General features: G+C 43.6%; 2 protein-coding genes across 16 annotated transcripts in view; one reads left to right on the top strand and one right to left on the bottom strand.

The window, feature by feature from the left end:
- The window catches only part of ZHX3 (zinc fingers and homeoboxes 3), a 137,139-nt gene extending 117,235 nt beyond the window's left edge, over window positions 1-19,904 (top strand). For 10 of the 14 annotated variants that reach the window (XM_021921050.1, XM_021921044.1, XM_021921045.2 and 7 more), the window contains 2 exons: window positions 12,410-12,569; window positions 13,171-19,904. Coding sequence is in view for 4 of the 14 variants with exons in the window: in XM_021921055.2 (XP_021776747.1) it covers window positions 12,410-12,426 (17 nt within the window). In the remaining 10 variants the exon portion in view is untranslated. The remainder of the gene's footprint in view (window positions 1-12,409; window positions 12,570-13,170) is intronic. The other 4 variants (XM_017944813.2, XM_017944814.3, XM_017944812.3 and 1 more) reach the window with 3 other exon arrangements.
- Window positions 19,905-22,594: 2,690 nt separating this feature from the next.
- PLCG1 (phospholipase C gamma 1) overlaps window positions 22,595-24,495 on the bottom strand; it is a 38,932-nt gene continuing 37,031 nt past the window's right edge. The window contains exons 31-33 of one of the 2 annotated variants that reach the window (XM_031656777.1): window positions 24,310-24,398; window positions 24,025-24,212; window positions 22,595-23,856 (exon numbers count right to left, since the gene is read on the bottom strand). In XM_031656777.1, the coding sequence (XP_031512637.1) occupies window positions 23,814-23,856; window positions 24,025-24,212; window positions 24,310-24,398 (320 nt within the window). In that variant the 3' untranslated portion in view covers window positions 22,595-23,813. The remainder of the gene's footprint in view (window positions 23,857-24,024; window positions 24,213-24,309; window positions 24,399-24,495) is intronic. The other variant, XM_021921042.2, reaches the window with a different exon arrangement.

Below are 24,495 nucleotides of genomic sequence, written 5' to 3'. Positions count from 1 at the left end.
TTAAATCATCTATCCTAAGTATGTTCAATGAGCTAAAGGAAACCATGGACAAAGAACTAAAGGAAATCAGGAAAACCGTGCATGAACAAAATGAGAATATCAATAAAGAGATAGAAATTATAAAAAGAAACCAAACAAATTCTAGAGCTAAAATGTATAATCCCTAAAATGGAAAACATACTAGAGGGATTCAACAAAGATTTGGGCATGCAAAAGAAGAGAAGAGTGAATTTGAAGAGAAAATAATTGAAATTATCCAAAGGAACAGAAAGAAAAAAATATATAGAAAAAAAACCTGAAAGAGCTGTGGGACATCATCAAACATACTAATATATATTCATATAGTTATTATATTCATTAGTATATTCATACTAATATACTCATATAGGAATCCCAGAAAAAGAAAAGGGACAGAAAGAATATTTCAAGAAATAATGATAGAAAATTTCCCAAACCTGATGAAAGACATGAATCTACACATCCAAAAAGCTAATAAAATCCAAGCAGGATGAACTCAGGTCCACAAGACATATTAGAATTGTCAAAACCTAAAGACAGGATTTTGAAAGCAAGAGAGAAGCAACTCGTCACATACAAAGAATTTTCGACAAGATTAACAGCCAATTCATCAAAAACCTTGGAAGCCCAAAGGCAGCAAGATGATATATCTCAAGTCGTGAAAGAAAAAAAAAAACCTCTAAACCAAGATTTCTATATATGGCAAAACTGTCTTTCAAAAATGAAAGAGAAATCCAGACATTTCGAAATAAAATTGAAGGAGTTATTTCTAGTAGACGTGCCCTAGCAGAAATGCAAAAGGGAGTCCTTCAGGCTGAAATGAAAGGATACTGAACAGAAACTTGAAGCCGTAAGAAAAAATAAAGAGCAGTAGTTAAGATAACTTTAGAGGTAAATATAAGAGCCAGTACTATTGTACTTTTGGTTTATAACTTTTTCTCTTTGTGCTTTATAATTTAAAAGACAAATTCATTAAAAAATTATAAATCTATATTAATGGGCATAGAATGTAGTAAGATGTAATCTGTGTAATAAAACAAATTAGTGCATTGCAAACAAAACAATCAAAACAGTACATTATGAACAAATAAATACAAGAGGAAGTGGTAATGGAATTGAGGAATCAAAAACGTATAAGACAAATGAAAAACAAATAGCCAAATGGCAGATTTAAATCCTTGATCAGTAATCACATTAAATGTAAAGGGATTAAGCTCTTCTATTAAAAAGAAAGATTGGCAGATTGGAGTAAAAAAAATAAAGTGTTTATATGCTGTCTTAAGAGACTCATGTTAGATATAAGGACACAAGGAGGTTGAAAGTAAAAGGATAGAAAAAGATACACCTAGAAAATAGTAACCATATGACAGCTGAGGTGGCTATATTATCACTAGACAAAATCTATTTTTTCCTGGAGAAAAATATATATAGTAAATATATACAATTATATATTATATATAACTTGCATATGTTATATATATGTTAACATATGCATATGTTTTATATATATAAAATATATAATTTAGAATTAGCCAGCCAGACTCAGCTGAGATAATCCCAGTTTTGTTGGCAATATAGAAAGCATTGTAATCAGGAGCCAGCTGAACATATGCCTTCTTCTCTCCATCAGCCCTGATCAGTGTGTTGACTTTGATCACATCAGTGTCATAGAGCTGCTTCACAGCCTGTCTGATCTGGTGCTTTTTGGATTTTAACGTCCGCAGTGAACACAGGTGTATTGTTGTCTTCTGTCGTCTTCATGGCAGACTCAGTGGTCACTGGTCAGTGAGAACTTGATGATGGCATAGTGGTCAAACTTATTTCTCCTGGTAGTGCTCTTCTGAGGATACTGAGGCTGCCTTTGGAGTCATAATGTCTTGGGCCACAGGAAGGTGGGTGATGTGTGGATCTTTTTTGTTGTTGTTGGCTATGTGGATGCCTTTCAGCACTACCTTCTTGGCCTTCAAAGTCTTCACTTTGGGATCAGCTTTAGGAAAGCCAAGAGCTTCCTTCTTCACCTCCAGCATGCTCTTTTGAAAAAGGCACACAAAATAAACTTTAAATCAAGAAAGGTTACAAAAGACAAAGAAGGATATTATATTGATAAAAGATGTACTATATATCTCTAACAGAGCTCCAGAACATGTGAAACCAAAATGACAGAATTAAAGGGAGAGAGATACAAAAATAGTTGGAGACTTTAATACTCCATGTCCAACAATGGATATAGAAACCAGATAGAAGATCAGTCGGGAAACAGAGGATTTGAACAACACTCTAAGCAAATTAGACCAAATAGACATAAACGGAATACCACCCAACAACAGCAGAATACACAGTCTTCTCAAATTCACATGGAATATTCTCCAGGATAAACCATATGTTAAGCCATGAAACAAGTGTTAATAAATTTTTAAAAACTGAAATTATACAGAGTGCATTTCCAATTTCAGTGGAATGAAACTAGACATTGAAAATAGAAAACTGGAAATACATAAATATGTGGAAATTAGCACACTATTTAAAAACTAGTGGGTTAAAGAAGAAATCATAAGGGAAATTAAAAAATACCTTCAGACAAATGAAAACACAACATACCAGAACTTATGGCACATAGTGAGAGCAATCCTAAGAGGTAAATTTGTAGTAAATGCATACATTAAAAAAGAAGATCTCATGCTGGCTGCAGTGGCTCATGCTTGTAATCCCAGCACTTTGGGAGGCTAAGGTAGGTAGATCACTGGAGGTCAGGAGTTCGAGACCAACCTGGCCAACATAGTGAAACCCTGTCTCTACTAAAAATACAAAAATTAGCTGGGCATGGTGGCAGGCGCCTGTAATCCCAGCTACTAGGGAGGCTGAGACGAGAGAATCATTTGAACCCAGGAGGCGGAGGTTGCAGTGAACTGAGGCCACACCATTGCACTCCAGCCTGGACAACAAGAGTGAAACTCTGTCTCAAAAAATAAAAAATAAAACTCAGTCGGGCATGGTGGCTTGCACCTATATCCCAGTGCTTTGGGACACCAAGGCAGGAGAATCACTTGAGGCCAGGAGTTTGAGACCTGCCTGGGTAACAAAGTAAGATCCTGTCTCTGCAAAAAAAGTAAAAAAAATAGCCAGGTGTGGTGGCATGTTCTTGTAGTGCCAGCTACTCAGGTGTCTGAGCTGGGAGAATTGTTTACCAGGAGTTTGGGCTTATAGTGAGCTATGCTTGCACCACTGCATTCCAGCCTGGGTGACAATGTGAGACCCCATGTCTTAAACTTTTTTTTTAAAGATCTCAAATCAGTAACCTAAATGTACACTTTACAGAACTAGAAAAGAGCAAACAAAACCCAAATTTACCAGAAGGAAGGAAATAAAGGTTAGAGCAGAGATAGAGAATCAATGAAACCAAAAGTTGGTTCTTGAAAAAACAAAACTGACAAACCTTTAAATAAGAATGAAAGAAAAGACTTAAATTACTAACATCAGAAAGGAAAGAGGGGATGTTACATTTTCACATGAATATATTTTCACAAGAATATAAGAGACTACTATTAACACTTACGTGCCAATAAATTGGGTAACCTAGATGAAATTCCTAGAAACCCACACTCTCCCAAAATCAACTGATGAAGAAATAGAAAACCAAAATATATCAATAATTGGTAAGAAGATTGAATCTGTTATCAGAAACATTCCAACAGTGAAAAGTCTAGGACCCCTGGTGAATTCTTCCAAATATTGAAAGAAGAATTAACACACCAGTTCTCCTCAAACTCCTCCAAAAATATTAAAGAGGAGTAAACGCTTCTTAACTCATGAGGTCACCATTACCCTGACACCAAAGCAAGACAAGGGCACTACAAGAAAAGAAATCTACAGACTAATATCCCTTATGAATATAGATAAGAAAATCCCCAACAAAATAGCAAGCCAAATTCAGCAGCATACTAAAAGGATTATACCTCACGACCAAGTGGGATTTATCCCTGCAATGCAAGGATTGCCTGGCACATGAATATCAATGTAATACACCACATTAAAAGAAAAAAGAGAATAAAACACATCATCCTAATTCAAGCAGAAAGAGCGTCTGACAAGTCAACATGCTTTCGTGACGATAAACATTCAATAACTAGGAATATGACAATATGATAAAGACCATATATGAAAAACCCGCAATTAACATCATACTCAACAGTGGTAAAAGACCAAAAACTTTTCCCCTAAAATCAGGAATGAAATAAAGATGCCCACTTTTGCCACTTCTGTTCAAAACAGTATTGGAAGTTCTAGCCAGAACAGTTAGGCAAAATAAATAAATAAATAAATAAAAGTATCCAAGTTCGAAAGAAAGAAGTAAAATGATCTTTGTTCACAGATGACATGGTCATATATGTAGAAACTTGAGGCCGGGTGCAGTGGCTCACACCTGTAATCTCAGCACTTTGGGAGGCCAAGGCAGGCAGGTCACGAGGTCAAGAGATCGAGACCACCCTGGCCAACATGATGAAACCCTGTCTCCACTAAAAATACAAAAATTAGCTGGGCATGGTGGCACATGCCTTTAGTCCCAGCTACTAAGGAGGCTGAGGCAGGAGACTCACTTGAGCCTGGCAGGCGGAGGTTGCAGTGAGCTGAGATCATGCCACTGTACTCCAGCCTGGTGACAGAGTGTGACTCCTTCTCAAAAAAAAACAAGCAAAAAACTTGAATCCACAAAAAAAAAAAAAGAAAGTTAAGAGCTAATAAATAAACTTGGCAAAGCTGCAGGATATAAAATCACAAAAATCAGTTGTATTTAGCTGGGCACAGTGACATAACTGTAGTCCCAGCTACTTGGGACGCTGAGGCAGGAATTCAAGGAGGCCAGCCTGGGTAACATAGTGAGACCCTATCTGTTTAAAAAAATTGGTTGTATTTTTATGCACTTGCAATGAACAATCTGAAAAGAAAATTTTAAAGATGGTATCATTTACAATGGCATCAAAAAGAAAAAGTGCTTAGGAATAAATTTAACCAAGGAGGCAAAAGAAGTGTGTCTTGAAAACTACAAAATGTTGCTGTAAAACATTAAAGACGACCTAAATAAATAGAAAGATATCCCATGTTCATGGATTGACATTAAGATGTAGATACAACCCAAAGCCAACTACAGAGTCAATGTAAAATCTATCAAAAGCATAGTCACATTTTTACAGAAATAAGAAAATCCAGGAAGACCCAACCAAAATGGCTGACGAGAGGCATTTTGTACTCGCCTCTTCCATTAAGAACAAAAATAGAGAGTAATCACACTTTGAATAGATTATCCAAGACAGAACACTGGAAATCACAGAAAAGAGACAGGAAACAAGGAAGGAAAAAGAAGCAAGGCAGCTTGTTCAGCTGGGATTGGCAGGGAACGGAGAGAGACCCCCCAGCATGGGGAAAAGGTAAGCGAGAGACCCTCAGTGGTCCACATTTCCACCATGAAAGGATTCTGCAGTTCTAGCCATGGGAGAGCTCCTCAGCCCTTGCAGTCCCTGAAATATAACATGGGCGGTGTCAGGAGATAGTTCAATGGCACTACTCCAGAAGGGAGCTTGCACTGGGTCCCCCACACTTCCTGAGAACTAAACAGCTACAGCAAGATGCCGTTTAAAGCCCAGTCCCCAAAAGACTGTACACTGTCCTGGAGTCCCTGGGTGCCAGGGCTGAGGTGTAAGAGAACTGCAAACTGTTTTCCCCAGAGCTGAGGTGCAAGTGACTGTGAGTTACTGCAGCTGGGGCGGAAGCACTACAAGGCATATGCTCTTGCTGTTGTGGCTGAGGCACAACCATAGTGCCAGCTACCATAGCAGGGGCTGAGGCACCAGTGCCACTGGAGCTGAGTGAGATGTGAGTGGCACATACATTCCCCACTGGCCAGTAACCCCGTGCTCCCCAATGGAAGGCAGTAGTACAGCACTGCCACTCCCTATCCAAGCATTCTGAAGGTGGCCTAGGGATTGCCCTGCCCCTGCCCACCTTGGTTGGCAGCTGCACACATCAGAGGGAGCCTGAGGATTAGACTGCCCAGCCTAGCCCACTACCATTGGCACCTGAATGCTCTTTTTGGGTGCCTGAGGTTGTTGGGGCTTACCCACCTGGCTACTACTACCTGTATGTACCACTTGTGGGCCTGGAGAATGGGCTGCTCAGCCTGTTGCAGCCACTGCCAACACAAACACATATCACTTGGGACCCAGAGGGTCATTTCAACACTGTCACTGCCATCTCCCATGCCACGCCAGCTGCCCAGGGGCCTGAGAACCTGCCCACATGCCTGGGAACTGCTGCCACTACTGACATCCGAGTAAGCCACCCGAAAGCCCAAGAATTAGCCTGCTTGGACCCACTGACACTGGTGCCATCGTATGCTGCTCTGGGGTCCAAAGACAGACATGCTTAGCCCACTGCTGCTACCACTGGTGCCTGGAGAATGGCCCACCTGGCATTCCAGTCCTTAGCAAAATTTTACCATAGCTTCCACTAATAACTACTGAGCCACTGAGGAAATCACAGATACCACTGAGGCTATTTATAGCCAAAGAAATCATGCAGAGACTACACTACTGCACATACCAAGAATCAAAGCCAAAGTGTCCTACCCAGCCGACACCATAGATACATCTAGGAAAAAGTCCTCCCCTACAGATGGAAATACAGAAAATTGGAAGAAGCAGCTGTTGCACTGGATGTGCAGATATCAACATAAGAACACAATAAACATGAAAAAGCAAGGAAATACGACACCTCCAAAGGAACACAATAAATTTCCAGCAATAGATTCCAATGAAAAATAAACTCACAAAATCCCAGAAAAAGAATTCAAATTTTTGAGTGTAAGGAAGCTCAGTGAGATGTAAGAGAATGTGAAAAAGAAATAAAAACAATTTGGGAAATGAATGATAATTTTTATCAAAGAGATATGTGTCATAAGCAAATTCTGGAACAGAAGACTTCATGAAACAAAGTACAGAATACAATTGAAAGCTTCAACAATATATTAGATCAAGCAGAAAAAAAAAGTCTTAGAGCTGGAACACAGGTCTTTTGACATAACTCAGAAATAAAAAAAGAATAAAGAAAAATGAGCAAAGCCTTTGTGACATATGGGACACAATAAAGCAACTACATATCTAAATTATTGGAATCCCAGAGGGTTAAGAGAAAATGAAAGAGTGAGAAAACCTGTTTAATGAAACAATATTAATAGGTGAAAAACTTCCCAAATCTCAAAAGAGATTTAGACATCTAGATATAGGAGGCCCTGATAGCCGCTAAACAGATACAGTGCAAAAAGGTTTTCTCCATGGCATATTATAGTCAAACTGTCTAAAGTCAGATGATTCTAAGGACAGCAAGAGAAATGTGTCTAAGCAACTATAAAGGAAGCCCCATCAGACTAACAGTGGATTTCAGCAGAAACCTTACAGATCAGGAGAAAATGAGATGATATATCAACAGGGCTGAAGGGGAAAAAAAGTAAGCCAAGGATACTATGTCTAGCAAAATTACCCTTCGTAAATGAAGGAGAAATAAAGTATTTCCAAGACAAGCAAAAGCTGAGACAATTTATCACCACTAGACTGGCCGTACAAGAAATGCTCACAGGAGTCCTCAACATGGAAGTGAAAGCACAACATTTAACATTATGTAAAACACACAAAAGTATAAAACTCACTGGCAAAGCAAACACACAGATGAGGAAAAGACTCAAATGCTACCACCACAGAAAACCACCAAACTACAATGCCAAACAAAAAGGAACAAAAAATACATAAAACAATTAGAAAACTACAGTATAACAATAATAGAACCTCACATGTCAGTAATCCTTGAGTGGGCATGGTGACTTATGCCTGTAATTCCAGCACTTTGGGAGGCCAAGGTGGGCCGATCTCCTGAGGTCAGGAGCTTGAGACCAGCCTGGCCAACATAGTGAAACCCCATCTCTAAAAATACAAAATTAGCCAGGCATGGTGGCACATGCCTGTAATCCCAGCTACTCAGGAGGCTGAGGCAGGAAAATTGCTTGAACCCAGGATGCAGAGGTTGCAGTGAGCTGAGATTGCACCCCTGTGCATCAGCCTGAGCTACAAGAGCGAAACTCTGTCTCAAAAAATTATCATGTGGCATTTGTACCAGAAATGCAAGGATGGTTTAACATACACCATTCAGTAAATGTGGTACATCACATCAACAGAATGAAGAGCAAAAATTGTATGGTTATCTCAATAAACACAATAAAAGCATTTGATAAAATTCAACATGGCTTCATGATGATAAAAAAAAAAAAAAAACACACTCAGAAAACTGCATAGAAAGAAGATAGTAAAGGCCATAAACGATAAACCCACCACTAATACCATATTAAATGGGGAAAAACTGAAGTACCTCTTCTGAGAACTGGAACATGACAAGGATGCTCACTTTCACCACTCTTATTCAACATAGTACTGGAAGTTCTAGCCAGAGAAATCAGGCAAGAGAAAGAAATAAAAGGCATCCAAATTGGAAAAGAGAAAGTCAAATTGTCCCTTTTTGCAGATGACATGATCTGATACTTAGAAAAACCAAAAAGACTCCACCAAAAATCTCTTATGGCTGATAAGCAAATTCAGCACAGTTGCGGGATATAAAGCTAACATACAAAAATCAGAGTTTCTATACACCAATAATAAAATAGCTGAAAAAGAAATCAAGAAGGTAATCTGATTTACAACAGCTACCAAAATAAATAAATTAAAAAAAATAAATTTAATCAAGTAAGTAAAAGATCTCTGCAAGGAAAACGGTAAAACACTGATGAAAGAAACTGAAGAGGACACAAACAAATGGAAAGACATCCCATGCTTATGGATTGGAAAAATTAATATTAAAATGACCATACTGTCCAAAGCAATCTACAGATTCAATGTAATTGCTATCAAAATACCAATGTAATTTTTTGACAGAAGTAGAAAAAACCCTAAAATTTGTACAGGACCAAGAAAGAGCTAAAACAGTCAAAGCAATCCTGAGCAAAAAGAACAAAGCTGTAGGCATCACATTACCTGACTTCAAAATATATCACAAGGCTATAGTAACCAAAACAGCATGGTATTGGTATAAAAATACACCCACAGACCAAAGGAAAAGAAAATAGAACCCAGAAATAAAGCCACATATTTACAGCCAGCTGATTTTCAACAAACGTGCCAAGAACATGCAATGAGGAAAGGACATCCTCTTCAATAAATGATGCTGGGAAAATTAGATATCCATAAGCAAAAGAATAAAACTGGACCTGTATCTCTCACCATATACAAAAGTCAACTCAAGACGGATTAAAGATTTAAATATAAGACCTTGAATTATGAAACTACTAGAAGAAAACTTAGGGCAGAACACTTCAGGACATTGGTGTGAGCAAAGATTTTATGGCTAAGACCTGAAAAACATAACTAAAACAAAAATAGACAAAGGGAACTATATTAAACTAAAAATCTTCTGCATAGCAAAGGAAATAATCAACAGAGTACAGAGAAAACATGTTGAGTGGGAGAAAGTATTTGCAAAACTCTTCATCCAACAAAGGACTAATATCTAGATATAAGGAATTCAACAAAAAAAATATTAAAAAGTGGGCAAAAGGTGGGGTACAGAGGCTAATGCCTATAATCCCAATACTTTGGGAGGCCGAGGTAGGTGGATCACTTGAGCCCAGGAGTTCAAGACCAGCGGGCAACATGATGAAACCCCATCTCTACAAAAAATACAAAAATTAGCTGGGTGTAGTGGCACATACCTGTAGTCCCAGCTACTCAGGAGGCTGAAGTGGGGAGATCACTTGAGCCCAGGAGGTTGAGACTGCAGTGAGATGTGGTTGTGCCACTGCACTCCAGAGCCTGGGTGACAAAGCAAGACCCTGTCTCCAAAAGAAAAGGTGGGGGGGGGGGTTGGGGGGCAAAAGACATGAATAGATAATTCGCAAAAGAAGACATACACATGGCCAATAAGTATATTAAGAAATGCTCAACATCACAAAAGGGAAATACAAATCAAAACTACAATGAGATACCATTTTATCCCAGTTAGAATGACTATTATTAAAAAGACAAAAAATAATAGAACTAGAGGTCATGTTCATTGGAATATCCCAGGCACAGAAAGACAAATACATGTTCTTACTCATATGTGGCAGCTAAAACACTTGATTTCATGGAGATAGAGAATAGAATGATAGATAGCACAGGCTGGGAAGGGTGTGAGAGTAGAAGGGGGAAATGAAGAAAGGTTGATAAATGGGTATAGACTTATAGTAGATAGAAGAAACAAATGTTAGTTTAATAGCTAATGTTAAATAGCAGACTAGCGTGACTATGGTTAGCAACAATATATTGTATATTTCAAAGTAGCTAGAAGAGAGGACTTGAAATGTTACCAACACATAGAAATAATAAATACTAAGGTGATGGGTACCCTAAATATGCTGACTTGATCATCACACATTCTGTGCATGTAAAAAATATTCACATGTACCCCATAAATATGTAAACTATCAATTAAAAAAGAAAAATCCATCCTAAAGTTTATATAGAATCTCAGGGGACCCCAAATAGACAAAACAAATTGAGAAAAAACAAAGTTGAAGGAGTCACACTTACTTGATTTCAAATTGTACTACAAAGCTACAGTAATCAAAACAGTGTAGTACTGGCATAAGGAGAGACATAGAACCAATGGAATAAAATAAAAAGCCCAGAAATCCCCACGTTATGGTCAATTGATTTTTGACAAGGGCGCAAAGACCATTCAATGGGAAAAGAGTCTTTTCACCAAAAGATGCTGGGAAAACTAGATATCTACATGCAAAAGAATGAAATTGTACTCTTACCTTGTACTGTATACAGAAATTTACTTAAAATAGGTCAAAGAATTAAACAAAAAAGCTAAAGCTATAAAATGCTTAGAAGAAAGAAAACAGAATCCTTCCAGATTTTTGATTAGTCAATTATTACCTTTTTTTTTTTTTTTTTTTTTTGAGACAGGATCTTGCTCTGTTGCCCAGGCTGGAGTGGTACAATCAAAGCTACTGCAGCTTCAGACTCCTGGGCTCAAGCAGTTATCCCACCTCAGCCTCTTGAGTAGCTAGGATTATAAGTGTGCACTCCTGGCTAATTTTATTACTATTTTGTGTGTGTGTGGACAGGATCTCGCTATGTTGCCCAGGCTGGTCTTCAACTCCTGACTTCAAGCAATTCTCCCCAGCCTCCCAAAGTGCTGAGATTACAGGCACAAGCTACCCCATCTGGCCAGGCAATGATTTTGTATGTATGACACCCAAGGCATAGGCAACAAAAGAAAAAAATAGATAATTTGGATTATGTCAATATCTAAAAATTTTGTGTTTCAAAGAACACTGTTAAAAGAAGGAAAAGAACCCATAGAATGGGAGAAAATAACTGAAAATCATACATCTGATAAGAGATTTATATTCAGAATATGTATAGAACTCCTAAAACTGAACAACAAAACCAATTCAAAAATGGGCAAATGATTTAAATAGACATTTCTTATAGGAAAATATACAAATGGCCAATAAGTACATGAAAAGACAAACATTAGGCATTAGGGAAATGCAAATAAAAACCACAGTGTGATACCACTTCACACTTAAGATGGCTGTTACAAACACACACTCAGAGAAAACAATGTATTGGGAGGATGTGGAGAAACTGGATCCCTTGTGCATTGCTGGTGGGAATATAAAATGGTACAGCCCCTTGGGAAACAACTTTGTGGTTCTTTAAGAAGGTGAATATAGAATATTACCATATGATCCAGCAATTTCACTCCTAGGTATACACCCCAAGGACTGAAAACAGGGACTCACATATGCATGTACACCAGTGTTCTTAGTGGCATTATTCACAGTAGCCAAAAGGTGGAAACAACTCAAGTACTTACCACCAGATGAATAAACAAAATGTGGCATGTATACATACAGTAGGGTATTATTCAGCCAAAAGAGGAATAAAATTCTGATACATCCTACAACATGGATGGACCTTGAAAACATTTTTGCTAAGTGAAATGTCAAGACACAAAAAGACAAATATTGTACCATTCAGCTTACGTGAGGTATCTAGAACAGGTAAATTCATAGAGATAGAAGGTAGAATAGAGGTTACCAGGGGCTATGGGGAGGAGGACATGGGGAGTTACTGTTTAATGGATATATAATTTCTGTTTAGGATGATGAAAAATTTCTGGAAATAGAATGATGGTTTCATGACATTGTAAATATACTTAATGCTACTGAATTGTACACTTAAAATTGTTGTAATGGTAAATTTTATGTTATTTATATTTTACCATGGTTTTTTTCTTAAAGTCAACATGGAAATGTGATGAGTGGATTTGAATCACAAGCATTGGCTCCCCTCAGCTACTAAATCCAACACAAAGTGACATGTTGCTGTCCTTTGTGGGACAGAGCAGGAATGGCAGGGGGTGGCCATGCCATTGGCATTGTCCTCTTCTGTCTGAGACAGGTAACTGTGGGTACAGGAAGGGCTGGTCTGTTTATCTGTACCTGGTTTCTCATGGCTTTCTCAGCCAGCTGCAATTAAGGACCACTTCTGTATGAATCACAGATGATGGACCTCTCTGATATCAGCCTTACTTTGACTTTGACTTTAGGGTTGAAGTGAAGACATAAGTAGAATACATATCAGAACTAGACCCAGCTGCTGTTATATTGGAACAGTATGTTCTGGAGAGCCTGGAAGGAGAGGGGCAGGATGAAGCATTTTAGGACAGGACTCCAGAGACATGGTGGTGGCGGAAGCCTGGGGAGCTAGGGGGATTTAGTGGGCCTGGAGAGGCCAAACCGCTGCTCCAGCTGCTAGGCCTAGGGTTTAGCGGGGTCTGTCAGAGTCTGATGGCCTTACAAGGTTGAGCCAGCATCCTGTCCTTGACCCACATTCCCTCAGGCTGGAGGGTGGGGGAGTGGGTGGCAGAAGGGCATTGCTCATGGAATTAAGACATCCTCAAAGCCAGTGACGCCACCCTGGTATAGCAAGGACCAGGCTGCCCTGGGGGCTGCACAAGTGGCAGCTGCCGTGGAGTGACAGGCATGTGTTTTCTTCTCAGAAACAGACTGAATTTGATCTGATTAATGTGAAGGACTGGCCAGTCTGGGAAACCGCCTGCCACGTGGAAGAGCCAAGCCCGACTCTCTGCTGGCACATGCTGTTCCCATGCCTGGTTGCTGAGCACCTGGGAGAGCTTCCGGAGTCCTCGCAGACAGCCCAGAGCCTGCCACTACCCTCGGCCTGTCCACCACCAAGCAAGCAGCAAGCAAGATGGGGTTCTCATCAGTTCTTCCTCCCACAATGTAGGACCTTTCCTTTACCTTCCAATGGATAAAATAGTTCAGATTTCATAGTCATATTCATAGACACAGAATCAAGCTTTTAACATATACATCCACCTCTATATGTTAAATAAAACATCAGATTATCAACACTGTCATTACGTAGAAACTTTGGTTAGCCAAGCAGTGCATTGTCATTTATGTCATCTCTAAAAATGACCTGTGTCTGTTCTCTGGGGATTGCTGGGTCACAGATGCCCCTCACCTTCCACAGTCAGGCAGGGAAGTTATAGACACAAAGCTACATCTGGAATCCCTTTGTGCCCCCTTTGTGTTCCTCAAGGAAGCAGTACCTTTGAAGAGATCTCTGCTGCATTAAATGGTGACTGGCTACCTTTCATGCCAGGCTTGCTTTGCCTGTGGGCTACTCAGAACCTGCTGTAACCCTCAGCTCAAAAAATGGACTGGTAATGTGAGTAGTGTTGGATGCTTTACCGCTCTCTTTAGTTGTTACCGTAATCCTGCTTTTTCATGGGAGTTTGAATCGTGGACCATAACTTTTCAGTTATCAGATCAACTAAAGAAATATTTGTTGTTAAGCCTAATGTGCTGACCTATGTGCCTGCATTTTTTTGTTTTTTTAATCTAGACATGTTTGGAGTGAGAGAAATATGGAAAAAAGAAATGGGGTAGGGATGTAAGTGGAAGTCTGTAGCCACAGCCTCTAGATTTGACCACTGCAGTTTTCAGAGCCCTTTCTCCACACTCGTTTCAGAGCCTCCTGTGGTTTGGGAAGGAATAACACACTGGCCCATTAGTAAGGGTGAAGGCTGGAGGGATTTGTTGACTTCTTGGAATTATCAGAGGTAGGGTGGTCTTTAGCACAAAGACTTGCATGAGGGATCCCTGGCAGAACACCCAGAATGCCCCTGGCTTCCACGCCGGTCTGGCTGGTGTGCTGGATGCACGCCCAAGGGTGCTGGGCATCACTGGTCCTTGTGAGGATGCTTTTAAAGTTCTATATTTATATCCCCAAACTTGGAAACAAGAACTCTACTTTAGCCTAACCCTCATGTCCTTTTTTGAATTGAGAAAATTACAGGAAAGGGTGCCTTTGAAAATTAGAAAACTTGCTTACAGAGCTGTACTAAATGGTAAATCCTCCATTTCCCCAAGACCGGTTGCTCTGAGAGTAGCTGGTAAAGAGGGGCGAGCTAAAGATCTGTCCACCTGTAGCTCCACTCACGTCTTAGAAACCACCTGCTTCCCAGAGTGCCAAGCCACAGGTACCAGGCTTCATGGGCACAGACGCCTCCTGGGCTGGACTGGGTGACAGTGCTAGAAGACCCCAGAGAGAGGGCAAGAAGCACTGGTGGTGGTTCAGGGACCGTCCTTCTCCCCCACCCAGGGAACTGGACCTGGCAGGGCACCGTGCTCATGTGGCTCCAAGGACAAGCGTGGCGGTGGCCCCTCTGCCTTCCAGGAGAGGGCTGGCTGTGGAAACGAAAATTGTGTTCTTCTAAAGTGTCATCTTTTGCCCTCCCTGTCCCAATAGGGACCACATCTTATTTGTCTCAAACAGGGACTTGTGAATACATGGCAAGTTTCGCAGCCTATTTTTGTATTCTTAATTTGGGGAGTGAAGATGTTTGGTCTCAAAAACCTTTGAGGAATTGCCAAGAATGGCGAGTGATTGCTTTCCTTCAGAGAACAGACACTTGGAATTTCTCCTTTTAGTGTTTATATACATGCAGATTAATTTATATATATATATATACACACACACACACAGTATAAATACTCATTTGATTCTCGTAAAACGTGCATCTGGCGTGTGGAGTTGAGAAACTTGGTGGCACATGGGTATTGGGGAAGTAGCCTGTGTTGGAGGGACACCAGTGCACTAGGCGTCTGGGGTGGCCCAGGCCGAAGCCATCTCCAGGTGTCTGAGAAATCACCCAGTGCCTCACCTCCAGATCCTGCTGGTGTCACCTCCAGAGCCCTGCATGCACTGGCTGAAGTTGGTCTATGGAGAGGATTTTCTTGGTTACTTGTATTCACAGTTAACTTACAACCCAAACAGCAAAACACAGTTGGTGGACAAGTTCATGCAGGACCTAGAGTGACCCAGCCATGGGCACTAGCTCATCTTTCAGGTGGAAAAGTACAGTGCTGCCTGCCCTGGTATGTTTTTCTTACAGATGTTAGCCCTGCCCAACAGCCAGGGCTACACCACAAAAGGCAAGAATGCCCATGTTAAGGAGCCCAGCAGTCTGGACAGATCCTTCTTCCTCTGCTCTTGGATGAGAGTGAGTGAGTATGGTCTGGACCTTATCCTTGAAAGGTGATCAAAAGCGATGATGAGGGAGGCAGTCACCACGCAGGTGCTTAAAGGGACGTTGTAGGAGGTACTCAAAGGTTTGGGGGCAAAACCCTGAATGCAGCCAATCGTGCACAGAGACACACCCACGCTAGCCCAGTGGCAGTGGGGGATGTGGGATGGCAGCAGCCAGGTATGTAGCCCTGTTACAGGACAGCTCATTGTGGTTTTGCACACTGCCAAAGGGTTAACTTTCGTTGTTGCCTTCAGTAGAAGGCATTTGTGGGCTGCAGAGTTGAGAGGTGGGTGAGGTTAGTCTCTCCTGAAGAAAAAGCCTATAAAAAGTGGCTAATCTTATCCGTTTTCTCTGTATGCAGTTGGAGTCGTCAGAGAGTAAAATCATCTTTGTTTTTTTGTTGTTGTTGCTGATGTCCTGTACTTGTTTGTTTTTTACATGGGGTTGTAGATCCAGTTCTCATAGGTGAACCAGATCATCATTCTGATAAAGGAAATTTAAATTTGATACATGTGCTTTATATATTTTGATTACTTGTTTTCGTTTTTGACTATAAAGGAGCTTTTTTTATTTTGGGAGGGGAGGAGTGTCATTTCTGAGAATCTTGGGTTCCTGAAAATGCCCTAGTTGGATGGCTTGCCAGGGCCTTGAGGTCTGGCAGTGATTGTACAACTTAAAGCTCCTTTCTCTTGGCTGAGTGGCAGGCGGCTGTTCAGGTGGACCAAAGCACCTTGACACAAGGACTCCACACTCTGCTCTCTAGTAGCACAATGAGGAAGTTGGACAGAACACTGGGTAGTGCCTTGTGGGCTCCCACATGTACTAGTGGTCTCATCTCCAGCTGGCCTTGGGAGGCTGTCCCACCAGGAAATTTGTGTATTCTCCAGCCTGAGATGTGGCCCTTGTGGGTTTTATCCTGCTCAGTCAGTGGCCTAGTGGCAGGTGCTGTGTTCTCTCTCTCTCCCTCCTGGCTCTGGGACATCTGTCCCTGGCTGCCTTTATAGAGGAAGGACACTGGCCTTTCTGGTTGGACGCTGTGTGGATGCTCTCTGCTTGCGCCTCATAGTCTCTGGTCTTGTCTCTTCTTGGACCAGTATCCTCAGATTGGTGCAGCTTTTTCAGTTCAGGTATCACACCCCAAGTGGATAAAGGCAACTTGCAGGAGAGGAGAGCCAGCCAAGAAGAACATTTTAAAACCAAACCTAGTTTGGGATTTTCCTAAAGTCATGTCCTCTTTTTTCTTGCTCAGAGTTTACCTGGGAGATTTCACCAGTTTGACTCACCATTTGCAGAAGATGTGCTTTTGTATTAAGCTTAAATTTTCACATATCACATCCATTCTCAAGGTAGTTATATGCTGGAGAAGAAAAATCCTCTAGACACATGAAGGCCCACATAGTTAACTCTTCCAGGGCAAAGCCAGCAGCCCACCCAGGTCAAGTAGCCAGCAGGGCTCAGTTCCCCGCACTCCAGACATGGACCCTCCCCTTCAGGGTCTCTTGACCCAGCTTCCTTCTCTCCTTTTCCCTGAGAGCACAGACCTCTCTCACTCAGCCAGCCTGCCCAGACCACAGAGGGCTGTTCCCATGTAGCCTGGGGAGTACTTCATCTCAGAAAAGCTCCAATGTCTGAGCAAGCAGGGAGTTGTGGAGCTCAAGCCTTTCTCCTGTGCTCAAGTCCCTTCCCCAAGCAAGGCTTCAACCTAATCTACTCGCCATGTAGTTTTCTCTGGCCATTTAAATGGGGCAGGGACGTGGTTGGGACATGCCACATCAGGGCTGGTGAGGCAACCAGTTTTGATTTTGAGAGTGGCTGGATGAAACGTGGCAATCAAGGTGCTGGTTGGTTTGCTCTGAGTGCAAATGGAACCAACAGGTTTCTGCTGCAATCTGTGTGTTCCCAGTGCCAGGTGACACCAGGAAGGGTGGGGCAGGGCTAAGTTGTCTCTGAATTCACTGAGCATCTGCACTTAGTTGTGAAGTTAATGGGAGTACATAGAGTATCTGGCTTTGGAGAGGGGTTGAGAGCCTCCTTTTTGGTTCTTCATTCCTGAGCTCTTGCCTACCCACAAATCTGACCTCTTTGAATGGGGGCTCAGTCCTTCATCAGACTGAAGATATGACAGAGAAGTTTCTATTTAGCCCTAGATCCAGCAGGAGTCGTCCATTCTAACTGCCCTGAAGTCTAGAGCAGGGGAGGGAACCCAGAGGCTGGGGATGAGACTAGGCAGACCCTAGTTATCACAGGGACAAGGACAGGGAAAAGCACCCCCTTCCTCAGTTTTGCAAGTCCTGTCTTTGGGTTCACAGGACTTTGAGGATGGTGAAGAACGTAGTTACTAGCCTGTCGTTCCTGGTCCCAAGCTTCCACAGCCCTCAGAACCTGGCTTCTGTGGCTGCTCTGGCAGGTGCCGAGCAAAGGGAGAAGGGAGGAAGGCAGCTGCTCTGGTGGGGACTCTAGGCACCTTCCCTGCTGTCCACTTGGATAGGTGGTGAGCCCCAGGGTACTGAGAGGAGCCTGAGCATTCACCTGCCATTAGTGCCTCTTCCTTCAGGAGACTGGCTTGAAATATGTGTGTGTGTGTGTGTGTGTGTGCACGCACACACACAGATGAGCACCTGTGTTAATGAATAGTTTTTCTTGGTTAATACTTTTTAACTTCTGTTCCTTTCCATAAGTGGATGATTCAAAATTAATGTGACTTGGCCAGGTGCAGTGGGATTACAGGATCACACCTGTAATCCCAGCACTTTGGGAGGCCGAGGCGGGCAGAACACCTGAGGTCAGGAGTTCAAGACCAGCTTGTCCAGCATGGTGAAACCCCGTTTCTATTAAATATACAAAAATTAGCCTGCCGTGGTGGTGCGCGCCTGTAATCCCAGCTACTCAGGATGCTGAGGCAGGAGAATCGCTTGAACCCGGGAGGCAGAGGTTGCAGTGAGCTGAGATCGCGCCACTGCACTCCAGCCTGGGTGACAAAGCGAGACTCCATCTCAAAAAAAAAAAAAAGAGAAAAGATGAATGTGACTGGAGTTAAAGGTGAAATGTCAGGTTGTTTAGTCACTGAATTCAGAGAGCTACAAGTGCTTGGTCTTTCCCAAGAGTCAAACCCGAGTAGAAATACATTTAAAAGAAAAATCGACCACATGGTACCTATGAATCCTGTAATTTGTTTAGGGAGATCTTGTCGCTCATCCCTGGTTCCTGCCCATACAGTTTTGTCTCATTCTTGCAGTTTGCTTGAAACAGGGCCAGAGCCCCACATGAGACTGTCAGCAGGAGTGAGGAGCGGGCGCTGGCCCCAGCAGAGACCCAGCACAGCAACCGGGTTGTTCCCTGTTAGACTGGGTCAGGGCCAGGGGAGAAGCAGTCACCCCTGTGTAGAGGGTTCCCGCTGCGCTTCTGAGCGGTTGCTTTGTTCAGAAGTGTTAGGAGGGTCAGATTGTGCCATAATTGTTATTAAAGAGAAAACACGCCCACCTTCTTCTCTCCCCTGCTGGCCATTGTTCATTGAGTTTTACTGAGCGCAGCCTTTGTGGAAGTCAGGGAGGTTGCCAAAGGCCTGTAGATGCCTCCTGACAAGGTCTTGATTCCTGGTTTTCTAGCACCCATTTGCATTTTAGTCTTCAGCACAAAGCCTTGTTCCCTGTATAAGACTGGGGAGTGACTGTTGAGCAGTCTGCTGTCAGGAGAGATGGCTGAAAAGGTGATCATCTTGGTGCTAAACAAGAGGCAACTGCCCTGTTTTTGTTTGTTCTGAGGCACAATGAAACTTTAGCCAAACTCTGCAAGAGGGTCCCCTCTCCTGTCATGGCCAGGTGAGCGACCAAACTGAGAAAATGGCATACTCTTATCACTGAAGCCTCAGTAGAATGGGAATTCTTTACCCTGGGTAAATGTTTTAACAAAAAAATGAACCCACCTTTGGTTTTGGACTGTGGTCGTGCCAAGGCAGGAGTGGGGTTTCCCTCTTGGGGCTGAATCTCCAGGCCTCATGAGGTCCCCTGTGGGGATGCTGCTATTTCTAAGATGCAAATTGCACATTTCCTAGATTTTGTATCTGGATTTGGATAAGGGAGGGGAACAGGGACAAATTGCTTGTACAATTTGAAATGGGCCTCAATGGTACTTCAAACCTTTTGATTATTCCTAAATAAAAACATAAATATATTTCACATCTGCTGACTTATTTTGTGGGGGAGTCAGGAAAAAAGCCAAAAACATTTCACTTCTTCTTGCCCACTTCTGTGGATCTTAAACTCCAGTGGATGGGTGGGGCAGTTTCCCTCAGCTCACTAGAGAAGTTCCAACTCACTGTCTTCTGCACTGCCGAGTTCACTGCACTGGCTTCTACATGAGAAAACGGATATGTTAGAAATCATGCTAAATAGACAAAGGCAAACAGTCAAACCTGGTGTCATCTGGTAAGAGGACACTAGCGAGTTTTTTCTGTTCCTGTGAGTGCTGAAAAGCAGAGCCTGTCATTTGCTGGAGCGGGCTTGGGTGTTAGTGAATATGCATAAGGACCCAGGGCCTTCTGGAGGAACAAAACTGAAGCCCATACTTTTAAGACCCAAAGCCATTGAATTTTGTTGGGGTGGCCCTGAAGGCCTGGGGCAGAAGGAAAAAGGGTCCTTTGAAATGAAATCACCTACAGTGGAGCCAGGCGGTGATTCTGGACACCAGAATAGGAGTCCAGCTTATGTCATGGGGAAGCAGTGTGTGTTGAATCCCAACAGCCAGGTCCTTGGAAACTAGACCAAACTGGCTTGCAATTGGCAGAGCCAATCAGCTGAATGCCATAGTGGGTAGACTCAGGCAGTGACTCACTTGGGACACTGTGGGTGGAATTCACAGAACGGCCAGCCAGGGGGTTGTTGTGGGGTTCCTCCAGGCAGAGAAGAGAATGCCTAGGTTGACCCCTAAGCACAGGTCCCCTGGGAATTTAGTACTGAAGTACCCAGAGAAGACAGGAGTCGCAGGCTGAGACTGTGCTTGATCCATTTAATTATAATGTGAAGAAGGCACGACCTTTTCATTCACTGAGTTAGTCTGGTGGGATAACCTAAACCTACTTGCTTTCTACCCGCCCTCAACAGAACTCATATGGTGAGTGATGGGCTGAAGTTGAAAAACAAGTTTCTAGGTCCAGGCCCAGCTCTCAGGTGATGTTCAAGATGTGCTTGGTCAGGAGGGAGACCCCTGCCTTTTCTGCTCATGGCCATAGATACTCAACTGAGGTCAGAAACTGCTCCTGCCATCTTCCCGCAGGGCAGCCTTTTTCCTGTGGCAGGGGGCAGAATGCCCCTGACCTTGTAGGCTCTGCCCTGTATGTGTACATGTCTGCTGGGCCAAGGCTGTTGAAAGTGAAGGTCTGTCACTTTGAACCCAGTCTACTTGTCTCTGGTCTGTCAGCCAGAAAGTTCTACCGGTGATGACAGGACAGCAAGGAGCCTGCAAGGGAGCCCATCTGCCTTTTGGTACCACCGACTTCCCTCTCTCAGCCCTGCCTGCTCTTTTAGTTTGCCCTGCCAAAATCAGTGTTTTTCAACCCTCTTACTCAATTTAAATCACCTTGGGAGGTTTGGAACAATACCTATGCTAAGGCCCTGGGTACCAGCATTTTTCAGACGCTCCCCAGGTGGTGCTAATGTGCTGTTAGGGTTGAAGACTCCACAGGTCATAAACCTGAGCTGTCGCACTGTAGGGACACGGCCTACAAGCAAGCATGGGACGGGGCAAACAACTTCTGATGCCAAAGCATTCGGCCCCAAGTAAGGGTCTTCCCCACCAACACTCCGCCTTCTAGGTCAATCAACGTTTGTCAGGTCTGGAGGAATCTTGAAGTGAAAATGATCTTTAAATTTGCTTGAGAGTTGGCACGTTTTCCACTAGGAAGAACAATCAAAACATTTGCAGTGAGAGGCAAAAAGGCAATGTCTTACAGAGCCCAAGAGAGGTGAGTCTCAGGTCTACAAAGCTGCCTTAAGAAAGGCAGAGCTGTCCGTTCCCCAAGTTGTGTTCCAGAAAGACACTTGTTTAGCAAATAGAGATATGTATTGATGAAAATTAAAAGGGTCAACACCAACAGGCCAAGGATGTCCTAACCAACGCAGATGGGCCCTAACAGAAGGGCCTACACAGTCCTCTTCCTTCTCTGATAGGAAACCTTCCTCTCCAGGCCATAAACATCTAGAGAGGAAACATGGATCGTGAGGGCCAGGTGAATTCCCACCCACCACCTTCTTGTGTATGGGAAAAAGCCACCCTCCTCTCTATGAGCTGGGACTGTGAAGCTGTAGAAGAAAGTCACACAAGAACCTGAGCACTATCGCTGTTTGATACTGGCATGTTCATGTCATCCATGGAACCGGATCTATCTAAAATTTTTTGTGTGGCATCATTTTTGTTCCATCCCAGCACAGCCCACTATGAAAACAGAACCTCAGGAAGAGAAGGGCCTTTCAACTGTGTTCTGGGCACAGAGATTTCAGCTGCCAAGTCCTGGAGACAACCAGAATGGCACCTGGCAGTGTTAACTGAATGCAGTATTTTTGGAAGGCAAGGTTTCTGTGGCACTGGAAAGGGGCTCTGGTTGTTTCCGGCTCACCACCAAAGCTGGCTGGCCACAAAGAACCCAGGCAGGATGTACTCTGCTCAGACACACCCTCAGAGGATGGGCAGGAGAGAGTGGACCCACAACAACTCCTGTTAGCCCAAAGGAGGGAAGGGCTGCTTAACCTGAGAAAGTTCCAGAAACTTCCCACCTGCTTCTATTGCAGAACCATCCAGCGATTGTTTCTACTGAGCATGTCCCCGTGCAACAGGCTTTCCTGAGCCCCCCAAAGAGCATACAAGTCAAAGGAAAAAGGACATGAGGATGATTTATTTGGCAGTCAGATCTTAAGAGGGCAGCAGAACTAGCAAATGGCCAACCCTGAGCCCAAATGTGGGCAGTAGGTTTGTGTGTGCTGAATGCTGGCTATGCTATGAGGCACCTTTGCGCCCACGGGCCTGGACCCCGGCCTCTGTCCTGAGGTGCGGGCTGCCTTTTTAACCTTCCCATCTCCATCCCTGGATCTTTTTTACCGGTTAGAAGCTGCAATAAGGATGGCAGCTTCATTCAGCACCCATCTGCCTGTACCCCACCCACCCAGGAGGCAGGCAACTCTTCAATCGCTTTTTCATTCCTCAGGGAAAGCATATTGAGTCTTCTTTGACTTAAAAACAACCTCACCAAAATAGGCTCTGCTATTTCTTCTCTTCCCCCCACCCCCCGTCCCCCATTCCTGACAGTGCTTTAACATCACAAACTAAGCCCTCTTAACACAGCAGGCAGCCCACCTGCCACGCTCCTCTCCAAGGCTCTACTCCAAGGTTTCCCTACAAGGGTGAGGAGCAGGAGGAGTAAATAACTTAGTTACAATACCATTGAGAAGAAAAATAATACTGCTATTTTTAACATGATCCCCTGTATCTTTCAGGCTGGGTCATGTTCCCAGCCATGGGCAATGTGCCCTTGTGCTGTGTCCTCCTCCTCAGGCAGGGCAGAACCCTTCTCCATGCAGGCCCTACATTCCTCTACCCTGGCTCCAGGGCCAAACTGCAGGGGCATCTAGCCTCTCACCCTGCCCAGCTGTGGTTTTAAAGCTACAGGACAATGTAAACTTTGTTTCCCTGGCCCAGCAAGGCTCCTCCTCCTCCTCCACTCTTAGGAATGTCAGTAGCTCCTTGGAGTCTCCTGTGCCACTGGCTGAGGCAGCCTCTCTCTCCAAGGGGCTTCGGCCATGGTCCTGGCCCCACAAGATGAAAGGATCCATCTCCAGAAGTCAGGGCCAGATGTGTGTGCTTAATGCGAAACACAGTACAGTTTTTGCCTTCATCCAGAGCTGGGACATGGAGGCCCAAAACAGTAATACATCTCATTAATGGCTTGGTTTCTGTCTAGCATTCACTGCTGGAATCCAGGCTCCAGGCTGCGAAACCCAGAAGGCCGCCACAGGGGGCTGCTTCCAAAGAACCCAGTTCGCGGCATTCTACAAGGCGCACAGCACCTGCTGCTCTCCAACGAGGCTAGGGTACAACTAGAGGCGGTTGTCTCCATTGACCCGAGTCCTTCTTGGGGCCCTGGACAGAAGAGAAGAGTGTCCTTACTGGCAGGCAGGGCCTTGTAGCCCAATCGGGCAGCCCAAAGCCAGACAATATTACAACTTTTCTACCCAGGAGAAAGAAACACTGAAGAAGTAGGACCTAGCCACTGCCTTCCTGGCTCTGGCACCCCTCCATCTCCCTCACCTTCGTTCTCGACTGTCAAAATGGTCTGCAAGATGCTCCTGGGATATGCGGAAGTCCTCAAATGGCTGCTGGTAGCGGGATTCAAAGGAGCCTTCCCGGGCTCGGCCGTGAAACAGCTGGCCTGAGGCATCTGAGCCCCGCTCCCGCAGGGACGTACCACTGAAGGGACTGAGGTCACCATTCTCCTGCTTCAACGAAGGCAGGTGCACAAGAGGGTCAATGACTCCTCTGCACTTCACGAGGCTGCTGTCTGGCTCTCCTCCCACCCACCCCTGCTGCAGATACCTTGGCAGGGAAAATGTCAATCTTGATCAGCAGGGAGGCCAACTCTAGGTCCTCACTGTAGTTGTTCTTCAAAGGCACTGCTCTGTATCCTAGGAGGAGGAAAAGCCTGGCCCTCAGCCCACGAGGGACAGCAAGCAGCCCACCCCACCCTGCCAGCAAGACTGCAGGAGCACTGCCTCCAGGAAT

This window comes from Papio anubis, chromosome 16, assembly GCF_008728515.1.
Source record: "Papio anubis isolate 15944 chromosome 16, Panubis1.0, whole genome shotgun sequence".
Taxonomy (NCBI): Eukaryota; Metazoa; Chordata; class Mammalia; order Primates; family Cercopithecidae; genus Papio; species Papio anubis.
The sequence above is the reverse complement of the archived record's forward strand: the minus strand, read 5'-3'. Positions and strand labels throughout refer to the sequence as shown.